At 47.1% G+C, this 11,839-nt stretch overlaps 3 protein-coding genes across 3 annotated transcripts; 1 reads left to right on the top strand and 2 right to left on the bottom strand.

The window, feature by feature from the left end:
* The first annotated feature begins 4,268 nt into the window (after positions 1-4,268).
* On the top strand, positions 4,269-7,070 carry LOC125588424 (meiosis-specific protein ASY2-like). Its single transcript, XM_048759760.1, has 5 exons — positions 4,269-4,521; positions 4,580-4,714; positions 4,793-4,818; positions 4,860-5,600; positions 5,916-7,070. The coding sequence occupies exons 1-5, from the start codon at positions 4,269-4,271 to the stop codon at positions 7,068-7,070; spliced, it is 2,310 nt and encodes a 769-aa protein (XP_048615717.1).
* Positions 7,071-8,683: 1,613 nt separating this feature from the next.
* On the bottom strand, positions 8,684-9,893 carry LOC125588423. The gene is made up of 2 exons (XM_048759759.1): positions 9,742-9,893; positions 8,684-9,659 (listed from the first exon to the last, which is right to left on the bottom strand). Exons 1-2 carry the CDS (start codon positions 9,891-9,893, stop codon positions 8,684-8,686), a joined length of 1,128 nt encoding a protein of 375 aa, XP_048615716.1.
* A 443-nt stretch (positions 9,894-10,336) lies between these two features.
* LOC125588422 lies at positions 10,337-11,465 on the bottom strand. Its single transcript, XM_048759758.1, has 3 exons — positions 11,338-11,465; positions 10,787-11,267; positions 10,337-10,681 (listed from the first exon to the last, which is right to left on the bottom strand). The coding sequence occupies exons 1-3, from the start codon at positions 11,463-11,465 to the stop codon at positions 10,337-10,339; spliced, it is 954 nt and encodes a 317-aa protein (XP_048615715.1).
* Between the last annotated feature and the right edge of the window lie 374 nt (positions 11,466-11,839).

Below are 11,839 nucleotides of genomic sequence, written 5' to 3'. Positions count from 1 at the left end.
CTTAATTACTTGCGCTACACAAAAGATTTTGGACTTCACTATGGTAAAGAACCAACAGTTTTAGAAGGATACGGTGATGCTAACTGGATATCAGATTCTAAAAACTCAAAATCAACAAGTGGATATGTCTTTACACTAGGAGGAGCAGCAATATCATGGAAATTTACCAAACAAACAGTGTTAGCCAGATCCACAATGGAATCTAAGTTCATAGCCTTAGACAAAGCAGCAGAAGAAGTTGAATGGCTTAGAAATTTTTTGGAAGATATTCCTATTTGAGAGAAACCTGTGCCAGCTATACGCATACATTGTGATAGTCAATCAGCTATAGCTCAGGCTCAGAGTAATCTCTACAATGGTAAATCTCGTCACATCAGAAGACGACATAAAACCATTAGACAACTTATCTCAACTGGTGTAATCACAATAGACTACATCAAATCGGCTGACAACCTAGCGGATCCATTTACAAAAGGTTTGCCACGAGATGTTGTTGCGAAATCATCAAAAGGAATGGGTTTAAAGCCTATAACGAATGAGGATGCTTGATTGCAACCCTACCTATCATGACTGGAGATCCCAAGACGTAGGTTCAAAGGGAAAACAAAATCAAACTGAATCTAACCAAAGCACTTGAGACACAGTAGTCTCTTCCCAGCTCCTAAGATGATAAAAGTGCTAACAAATGTGAGAAGGATAAGCATAAGCTTTTAATGATTCCATAGCTTCCAAAGCGGAGTATTACTCAATACTTTTCATGGTCAATCACCTAATGAGTGTGAAATGTGGCCGTTTCTAGGAGAATGAATGCAAGGCTACATTCTCTAAGCTCACTCATGAAAACCAGGAATAGTTTCGGGCTACAATGAACACAATAGAGAACTAAGTTCTACGAGAAAATGAAGCTGCGTTATGCATGTTGTCTCGATCTACATAAAACACCGGTTGGTTCAAGACATCATGTTCACCCTCTGGTAAAGTAAACCTGACATATATTAACTATGAGTGGTTCAAGGCTTAGAAATGCCATCAACTCAAACACAGCGAATTTTTTCGCAAACACTCTCGATAAGTCTGTCTAGTCTAGTCAGGATTAGAATAAGTATTTTTTAAGAGTCTATCGAGTCTGCATTTAGTCTACATATGTTTAGAGTCATTTCTATTCATGTGGAGGATTGTTGGACCAATATTTTATTGGTTATATGTGAAAACGAAATGGGCCATTGGGCCAATCATCTAATAAGCCTTTGAGGCATGATGATTAATGAATGGAAGTAGAGAAAGTCCCACTTCGGGGAGAACTGGAACAAATGAGGAGTATATATATGTTCTCACTCTAACTCTTGTTCAAATGGCGCACATGAGAGGATAGGCTCGCCCCCCCACGCACGCGCCGCCGCCGCCATCCATCCGGCTCGGCTCGGCCTCGGCTCGGCGTGGGCTTGGGCTTGGGCTTGGGTCTTGGGTCTTGGTGGAGGGTATCCGGCCCAATAAGATTCTTTTTGGACCAAGTTAAGCTTAACGTTTTGCCATTCCATTTCTAAAAAACAGCATGACATTTGTGTATAAACGACATGTAGTTCGTATAAAAACGACACGAAGTTTATCTGTTCGAAATGGATCAGAACGAGTCAACAAGAGAGAAACTTGCGGAGAAAGCTGCTCAACGTTCCACTCCGAGATCTTTGAGAGATTTTCGGAAAACGGTCACAACAGTTTCGAAAAACCGCTCCTCGTCTCCTCTTTAAATACGGACTCTCCTCCTCTTCATTTTTCACTTTTTTCGTATCGAAAACCAACAACAAAAAATCTCTTAGTGTAAGTCATAAAAACCGAGAGTGTTTCGTAGAATTTATAGTTCGATAGGGCATTCACGAGTGAAGCGTGAATCGTCTGCCATGGTTGTATCCTGGGACTTGATATTCGTACAGTCATGTCTCACTAACGGAGCGAATATTTAGAGTTATGGAAAGAGATCATATCTCGACTCCATGTATCTTTGCGAATACGATTTCTTATCGTTCTTGTATTCCTTTTTTACATTCGTCTATTTCCTTAACATCGCTTTTATTTTATCGTTTATGTTAGTCCGGTTTACCGGCTTGTACACATAACACTTTGAATTTTTTGTTTGTTGGATCATACCCGCAATAAATTTTTGGACGACAGAAATCTGTTTCCAGTCCAGGTAACGTAAGAACCTCTCCGGTGGCAGGATAAAATCACCGGCTTATTATTGTTACTTTTTCTCCAATCCTGACAACATACCAGTCCATAAAGCGAGAAGTATATATCAAGACTATAGGAGGAATGCGTTTTATAGCATTTGGTTACAAGAGAATACTTGGCATGTGGGTTTGGAGCCTGAGGTGCAGGGTAGAATACTAACCCGCCATTAACTTGAACGATGAACAAAAGCCGTGGATGATTAAAGGAGTTAGTCAGAAACAAATCAGTGAAATATATATGGACGGCTAAGTATTGATGCCTGTTTGAACGGGATTCAGTCGATTAGAGTGAAAGAAGTCAGAAATGGGATGACTAAAGACGTTTTATTAGATTCGAACTGAAGGGTTACAAGAGTCACAGGAAAGTGAGAGAGCAACAAGATCAAAGAGATCGCTAAAACCCTAGATCAAGCCGCTTAGTGTGTAAAATCCAAAAGTCCTTTTTTCTTGTTGTTTCCTCTCCCTCTTTTATAGGTCTCATGTCCTTGATGCCCTAATTTCGTACCTCTTTGGGCCTTGATGCGAGAGGCCGAGTATACGGGCTTGGGAAAAGTTCCCTCCAAGCCGGGTACTTCGGGTCGGCTTACTCGACCGGCTAAAAGTACTCTAAGGTCGAGCTGGCGACTTTAGCCGCCGAGCCGACTAAACTAATTCAACTTGCTGGATTAGGGCCTGTTATTTGGTGAGCCTTGTGGAGGGATGTAATCCATCTCCTACAATAAGTCCCCCCCCAGTTCACTTGTGAGCGATGTGGCGGTCTCAGTGAATTTGTGGGTCAGGTTTATTCGGATAGTAGGCTCTAATGCAAGGGATAATCCTTCCTGTTTAGTCGTCGGTGCGTGCTTTTAGTCGCATGATGTTCTGTAGGTGTCTCTATTCACTCCGAGTAGCGCTCGTCTTGACTCCCTTACTTGCCTCTCAGTCTTTATGATGAGATACAGTTTACTCGGGTGATAGATTATTTCGGATAAAACGGTGGGGATCGGTTTTGCTGGTTAACCGGGGGCCGGTTTAAATCGAGACCAAGAATTGATCCCGGTCTAACAACCTGATTGAAAACCGGTTCAAGCGAGAAACCGAACCGTCGCGAGTAAGTTTCTGGGCATTTAGGCGGCCTTTGAGGTCCATTTAGGCCTTCGTAGACCTAATGATTTCGCTGGGAAAACGTGCCTTCATTTTTTGCTATAAATGGGTTCCTCACCTTTGCTTTCGTCATTCTTCTCTGAAGATTCAGGTATTCCATTTTCTCTCCCTTCTCTCTACTTTTACTTTCTCTCTCTAGATAATTTTTTCTTCGTGTAGACTTTTTTGGTATCGTTCGGCGGTTTTAGTCGTCCCCTGAATTAAGGAACATGCCTCTGAGAAGTCAATTGTCGCGAGAGGAAAAAGGGAAGGACATCGCAGATTCTCCGAGTCCGACCAGAGATGCGTCAGCGACTGGCAGTCCACTCGATGATTTCGACTTGATTCATCGCGATGCTCTCTGGGACACAGAAAACATGACTCTATCTCAGCGCCTTTTGGTCGATGATGCCCATAGGCTGATTCGTGGTGAAGGCGCGGATCACGTCGAAGTCGAGAGCAGCGATGTGAGCGGTAGTGGTTCTGAAGCGTCTAGCCAAGCCTCGAGACCTTTGAGACGAGTTCGTCGGGGGGTTCCTTTCGACAAGATAGACTGCCGTCCCACGATCTATCATCCTGGCGGGATCTTCGAGGAACTCTCTCCACTCCCGCCTGAATTACTTCTCGATCTGCAGGCTCAGTCGTGGGGGAATGTTTTCGATTCTTGCTGCTCTCACAAGACGGTGAAGGATTTGTTGTGGCGAAAATAGAGGCGCCGGCGTTACATACATCATTCCTTCTAATGGGCAACGTCCTTGGTCGCCTCCAATTGGCTACCAGTGTGTCTACGAATCCTATTTTGGAGACCATACGAAACTCTGGTTTCCGATTCCCCGACTGATCACGTCTTACGCATTTCGTCGAGACATTACAATCTGTCAGTTGCTTAATGGGTCGCTGTGCATTGCGGTTATGCTGATGGTGATGGCAGCGGAGATAGACGTTTCGATGAGTGTGAGAGTGTTTGAAGAGTTAACTTTCACGAAGGCTGAGCCGCATGGAATATTCTCAGTGAAGATGCGTTCGAGCTATAACGTCTTGACTGGGTATCCGAACAAGCCGAAAAACTGGCAGCGCTCATATTTTTATATCAAGTCCGACGAGCATGCCTTCTCGGAGCCTCATGGGGACGACTATCGCGTGCTATGGAATAAAACGCTTGGTAGATACTGTTTGTTATCGTCATGTCCTATTCGGGGATTCTAATCATGTGTTTCTTATTGTTGCAGTTCGCCACCTGAATACAATCGCATACCCGGAGAAATTCTTCGAGACTGCCCAGGCGATCGCGGCTCAGAGCCATCTCTGTTGGCCTGATCTTACTCAGGAGTGGATAAGGCGTCAAGAAGCTCGGATTGCTAGAGGTGAGTTCGTTGATATTTCACCGAGAAGTTTTATCAACAACTTATCTGCGCCGGCTTTACGTTTTTTTTTTATTGCAGTTGATTGGGAGTCGAGGCTTCCTGTTGTATCGGGCCCCGTAAGTCGCGCATGTCCCTTTTTACTCAGAAACAGCAAATGCTTCTAGACGAAGCTAGAAAGATGGACGGAGTTCCAGACCTGAGCGCGTTATTGAAGGGGAAGCTGCAATTGCTTTCGAAGAAGTTAACTCCCGCTAATGTGCAAGGATCGACTAGTTCTGACGGTGGCGGAGCTTCCAAAGAGAGAGCACCTGGTTTAGTCGACGAGGGCGTTGGGGCAGAGCCTTCTGCTTTGAGTCCCAAAAAGAAAAAGAAGAGCAGGAAAGCCAAGAGGAAAGCTACTGATGAGGTTCCTCTTAAAGGGACCGCTTCTCTCGATGAAACTTCTGAGGGTTTGGAAGCAGGGAAGAAAAAGGGAGGAAGGAAGAGGCCTTACGAAGGGGCTACTTCCTCTGTTGATCAAGAAGAGGCGCCGACAGTAGGGCGAGAAGGCGCTACAGAGGATCTCGTCGAGACAGACCCATCCGAGGCGGTGCCTGAGGATCGTCCCAGAAAGAAGAAGAAGAAGTCTATCGAAGCGGAGCCGCATCCTTCTGATGTTGAGGTGACCCTGGTCGATGTCGCTACAAGAGGTGGCGTTTCTCCTGAAACTCCTCTGGAGAGGAAGAGAAAGGTCTCAACGCGAGAGAGTGGTTCTGGGAGTGATCCTGCTGCGAGCGAGAGGTCTGCTCCTGATCCGTCTACGAGAAACGTCTCTCGTTCTGAAGGTTCTATTGTGAAGAGGGGGAGAATCGAGTTCCCCGACCGCATCCAGTTTTCTTATGATGAGGCAACTCCCCTGATCCTTAATCCCCTTAAATGCGCGGAACTGACGCGCCAAATTCGTGGTGGGACGAAAGAGATGCCGCAACTGACGAATCTTTACTTCAAGAATTAATACATTGACGCTGCTTCTTCGAGGGCGCGGGTATCTGCGCTACCTTTCATCTTTCATTTCCTTTGATTTATTAGGTTCATCCATTTCACGTAGTCCATGTTTATCGTTCTGCAGAGTGACGGGAGCATGAACTTCCTTGTTGAGAAGTACGACAGTGCTCTGAAGCAGACGATGATCCAGTTGGAATCTTCAGAGAAGCTTGCTTAGGCGAGGTTGAAGGCCATCGAGAGAGTAAGGGCGGAGCATAAGAAAGCTAACGAGAAGGCGGGGAAGGAGAAAGAAATTCTTCGAGTGAAGTTCGAAGACCTGGAGGGTAAGCTCAAATCCACCGGCGCGGCAAAGAAAGAGATTTCCCGAGAGAACACTCGTTTGGAGCAAGCGGCTGCGACCCTTGAGAAGGAGAAGACTGAGCTACTCAAAGAAAGGGACGCTGCAGTAGAGAAATTGATCGGAGAGAGGCAACGCTTGAGGGACTCCCGGGGGTTGGAGGTTACTCGTGAGAGGGAAAGGGTCGAAACTGCTATGGTCGAGAAGGCAAATCGCTGCTTTGGTCGCGTGCGCGACCATTTTACTCGCTTGAACGCCTTTGGGAAAGCGAAGAACCTGTACGGTCAAGCTTCGGGGACGAAGAAGTGCCTCGAGATGATAAAGGCAAGTGGGACAGAGATCCCTCAAGAAATGATCGACGTCTTTGCTGAGCAGGAGAAACTCTATGAGGCGGAGGCTACGAAACTTTGTGTAGGTCCGCTATCTGATAGCGACCTCACTTTTTCTCCGCTGGTTCTTCCTTCTCGTTTCGTCGAGGACAGGTGTAGAGCGTTGTTTGATCCTTATGGATCGAAAGTAAATTTGATCATACCGGAGACGGCTTCTCGGCTCATTACCTCGCTCGAAATTACCGAGGAGCCATCAGAGGAGCCATTGGTTGATGTCACGTCGGTCCCTGCTGAGCACATCGAGGTCCCGGAGGGAGGTGGTCTTGATGAACGTCCAGAGAACAAGAACCTGGAGGAGGTCGCCGAAAAGGACAACCTTGAGACAGGTGATACTCCGGTTCGAGAGAAAGAGACCGAGAATGTGGGCATCGAGGATCTTGTCCTCGTCTTGGATTCTTCCTCTGAAGGACGAGAAGACGAAGAGGAGGAAGACGATAGAGTCGAGGAGGCGTCACTGTCGCAGCCTGTCGAGGAAGAGATGACCAACGAAGTCGGGGATATAGATGTTCCTCCGCCTCCTGCTGTGGACTCTCTTGTCCCTGTTCCTACTCGGGTGGAAGACCCGACTGCTGCCGCTACTGAAGACTCAGTCGGTCCTCCTGCTCTTGGGACACCAGGAGAGGGCGATCAAGGTTTTGTGCCTTGACGCTTTGCCTATGTTTTTTCTTTGTACTTTTTGTGTTTGTGGTCTTGATAGACCCTGTTGTTGTTGTACGACTAGACATACTTTCATTTTGTCGGTAAGTCGCTGTTTTAAGCAGACTTTAAATTTGTGGGTTGTTGTGTTTCGTATCTGTACTTGCAACTTGTCTAAGTAAATTTCAGTTATCTTTAGAGTCTCGCGATATATTCGCTTAGAAACAATAGATTCCTGACCTTTGGCTTTTGCAAATAGATAACGAAACAACCCGCTAAGGGACTTTGTTCAGCTCTTGTCGTATTTCGGTTGAGACAACGTCTAGGTGCGTCATTCTATTTCAAAAACAAGAAACTGAATCTAAGAGTGGAAGTTTCTTTCGTCCATTTTCTCAATGACAATCGAGTAATTGGGTAGCTAATCCTTTACGCGCTAGTCAAGAAAAGGTTAAAGATTCACTCCGTTTGGTCGGTCAATGCTCTTTGGGCATAGGTGACTCGCGACCATTGGGTCCTTAGGCTAATTGTCTGATCAGGACATAGCTAGGAAATGGAATGTGAGTGTCCGCGTACCTCCTGCTGGAGATACGGGAGCTGTTGGGTTCGATAATTGGTATTTACTCGATTGAGGTCGAAACAAAGAACAAGATTTTAACTTTGGTTTTGTTACAACTAGACTGGTTAAGGCTGCCTACGTACCTCGGTTGAGGATCAAGCCATTCGTAGTTCATTTTTCCCGAGTGAAAGTGGCCGTTGGAAGCGCACTTACTCGGTCGAGTAGAAGTGACCGCGGAGGTGCATTGAGTTCCATGCTCGAGGCACCTTTTCTCTGCGTGACTTTTGAAGTCAGTAGACGCCTGGTTTCACAACTTTGATGATTTTGTAAGGTCCTTCCCACCTATCGTCGAGTTTACCGGCGTTGAGCTCCTTGGTGTTCTCGAACACTTTGCACATGACAAGGTCACCGAGTTCAAGGGGTCGGGCTCGGACCTTTTTGTTGTAGTAACTCTCTATCTGATGTTGATAGTTTTGGATTCGTAGCAGAGCTTGGTCTCGTCGTTCTTCAATTTCGTCGAGGGCATTGAGCAGCATCTCCTTGTTGAGTTCGACGTACTGGGGCATTTTTGAACGTCGGAGGCTTGAAACGTTAACTTCTACGGGAGTCATAGCCTCGACACCATATGCAAGAGAGAAAGGTGTCGATTTGGTCGACCCTCTTGGTGTTGTGCGGTGGCTCCATAGAACTCCATCGAGTTCGTCGCCCCAATGACCCTTTTTCAGGTCTAAACGTTTCTTAATGCCGTCATTGATGAGCTTGTTGGAGGATTCCGCTTGGCTGTTTCCCTGCGGATAATGAGGGGTGGAAGGGCTTAATCGAATGTTCCATTTGCTGCAGAACTCTTTGAAGTTGCCTGACATGAATTGTGATCCATTATTAGTACCAATTTCATACGGTAGACCGTGACGGCAGATAATGTTCTTCCAGACGAAACCACAGACTTCTTTGTCTGTGAGTTGAGCGTAGGCTTCAGCTTTGATCCATTTGGTGAAGTAATCAGTGAGGACGAGAATGAAACGCCGCTGGCGGGAGCATGGAAGAGGTCCTATGATATCCATTACCCATCATATAAACGGGTACGGCACGATCGTCGTTCGTAACATTTCAGTTGGACAATGGATGCTTGGTGCGTGCCGTTGGCATTTGTCGTAGCTTCTAGCGTAGGACTCACAATCTGCGTTCATCGTCGGCCAAAAAAAGCCTAGGCTTCTCACTTTGATCGCTAATGCTCGTCCGCCCGAATGGTTTCCTCCAGCACCTTCGTGCGTTTCGGCCATAACCCTGACCGTTTCATCACCATGGATACATTTGAGGAGTACTTTACTCGCAGTCCATCGATGGAGTTCGTCGTCTAGGACGACATAATGAACACTGCATGTTTTTAGTCGGCGGGCTGCCCATTTCTCGGTTGGAAGTTCCCCCTTTGAGAGATAGTCGATGAACTCAGTTCGCCAGTCAGGGCAAAATCCATCAGTATCGAGCGTGTCGGTTTCGGTGACTGGGGCAATGATGATGGTTTGGTCCATAGAGATATCGATGCTCGGCTTCTCAATGCGGTGTATTGGAATGGTTCGTTTAACTTGGTCCCGAAGCTTGCTTCCAAGGGCTGCGAGGGCGTCGACACAGACGTTTTCTCCTCTGGGAACTTTGACGAGTTCGAAGAATTCGAACTTTGCGGCTAAGCCTTGTACTATCTTGAGGTAGGCGTCCATCCGATCGTTGTGGGCGTCGTAGTCGTTGCTAAACTGACTGGCAACTAACTGCGAGTCGCAGTAGGCGCTTAGGTGTTTGGCCTTGACAGCTTTTGCTAAGCGGAGTCCAGCGATCAAAGATTCGTATTCTGCTTCGTTGTTCGAGGCTGGAAAGCCAAAGCTAAAAGACTGTCTGATCAGTTCGCCGGTCGGGGACTGTAGTTGAACTCTGGCACTTACGCCCTTGTTAGTCGAAGATCCGTCGACATGCAGTGTCCAGTTTGGGTTTGGGAGTGTGAGATCATGCTCCAACTCCGGGGCCAATTCGACTAAGAAGTCCGCATGAAACCTGAGATTTCACCGCGGTTCTGTTCTTGTAAGTGATATCAAGCTCACCGAGTTCGATTGCCCACTTCGTTAGTCTTCCGGACCTGTTTGTATTTTGGAGTATCGTTTGGAGGGGCTGGTCGGTTAATACTTCCACCGAATGTGACTGAAAGTATGGGTGAAGCTTTCTCGCCGCTTCGACGACCGCCAGTGCCATCTTCTCCAGAGTTGGGTATCGTATTTCTGGTCCGGTCATGCGCCTGCTTGTATAGAAGATTGGCTTTTGCTCACCACGGTCCTCTTTTATCAGAACGCTGCTGACGCTGCTTGTGACGCTGCGATGTAAAGAGATAGAACGTCGCCGACATCTGGCTTGGTGAGAACGGGTGGTGTTGTCAAATAATGCTTGAGTTGAGTAAATGCCTCCTCGTATTTCTCATCCCAGATAAACCTCTTGTTACCTCGCAGGAGATTGTAGAATGGCAAGCATTTGTCGGTGGATCTTGAGATGAACCGGTTGAGTGTAGCTATCCTACCCGTAAGCCGTTGTACTTCTCTACTGTTTTTCGGGCTTGGGAGGTTCAGGACCGCGGAGATCTGCTTCGGGTTGACTTCGATCCCCCGCTGCGTGACTATGTACCCAAGGAACTCGCCTGAGGAAACCCCGAACGTGCTCTTTGCTGGGTTCAGTTTCATGACTTATTTGTTGAGAGTTTCGAAGCAATCTTGCAAATGAGGGAGGTGATCAGCGGCGTGTAGCGACTTGACAAGCATATCATCGATGTATACTTCCATGGTGACGCCCAGCTTGTCTGCAAACATTTTGTTCATAAGCCGTTGGTAGGTTGCTCCTGCGTTCTTCAAGCCGAATGGCATGACCTTATAGCAGTAGGTTCCTCTATCTGTGATAAAGGCCGTCTTTTCGCGATCGTCGGGGTGCATCATGATTTGGTTGTACCCAGAGAAAGCGTCCATGAAGGTGAGCATCTCATTTCCAGCCGTGGACTCGACTAAATGGTCGATGTTGAGAAGAGGATAGCTGTCCTTTGGGCAGGCTTTATTTAAGTCAGTGAAGTCGACGCAGACGCGCCACTTCCCGTTCTTCTTCTTAAGGACTACTGTATTTGCTAATCACTTAGGGTAGCGCACCTCAGCAATTGAGCCAGCACCGAGTAACCGGTCGACCTCTTCGTTTACAGCTTTTGACCTGTCGGGACCGAGCTTACGTCGTTTCCGCCGGATAGGCTTGAATGTCTGGTCGACGTTTAGTTTGTGAGTTGTTATAGCCGGATCAATTCCTTTCATGTCTGACATGGACCACGCGAATGTGGACACATTTGTCTTGAGAAAGTTGAGAACTGACTGCTGCATATCTTCAGACAGATACGCACCAATCCTAGCGGTCCGGCTTGGATCGGTATCGTCAATAGGTAACTCGAGAACTTCGCCTTCCTGGGAGCAGACTTTATAGGTTGGAGGAGAAACGGAGTTAACCGATAGAGATGATCGTTGGAGTTTGACTGTGGCGACTAGGAGTTCCCTAGCGGCTTTTTTGATCCCCTCGCAATGTTTTGATTTTTTCGTCTGTACCGGGGAACTTGACACACTGGTGATAAGTAGATGGAATAGCCTGCATTGAGTGTATCCAGGGGGTTCCAAGTATAGCGTGGTAAGGGGCCTTCGTGCTTACAACGGCAAACTTGACAGTTTGACTGACTCCACATGCGCGTACCGGAAGGTGGATTGCTCCCAGTATTGTTTCGGAGGATCCGTTGAAGCCGGTTAATGTTCTGGAGGACGGTTTTATGTCATCAAGATCGACTCCCATCTTCTGCAGAGTTCCTCAGAAGATGAGGTCGACGGAGCTTCATGTATCAACGAGGACCTTGGTGACGTCGTACTCCCCAATTCCAAGGATGACAAGAAGATGGTCGTTGTGGGGTACGTGAATCCCCTCAGCGTCATCTGGTGAAAAAGTTATCGGAGGGTGACTTGGCGGCCTAGTCGGCCACCTCTGCGAAGTCGCGACCTGTCGACGGTAATCCTTGACGGAGCGAACAGAGTTGCCGCAAGGAGGAGAACCGCCCATGATGACATTTAGTTGCTGTCGCATTTTTACTTGCTTGGAGTTTAAGAAGGCGCGTAAATCGGTTGGTACGATGCTGTCGTTTTTTTTACGATGGAGTGTCGTTGCTTGACGTA

The sequence above is a fragment of the Brassica napus genome, chromosome C6 (genome assembly GCF_020379485.1).
Source record: "Brassica napus cultivar Da-Ae chromosome C6, Da-Ae, whole genome shotgun sequence".
NCBI classification, from domain to species: domain Eukaryota; kingdom Viridiplantae; phylum Streptophyta; class Magnoliopsida; order Brassicales; family Brassicaceae; genus Brassica; species Brassica napus.
The sequence above is the reverse complement of the archived record's forward strand: the minus strand, read 5'-3'. Positions and strand labels throughout refer to the sequence as shown.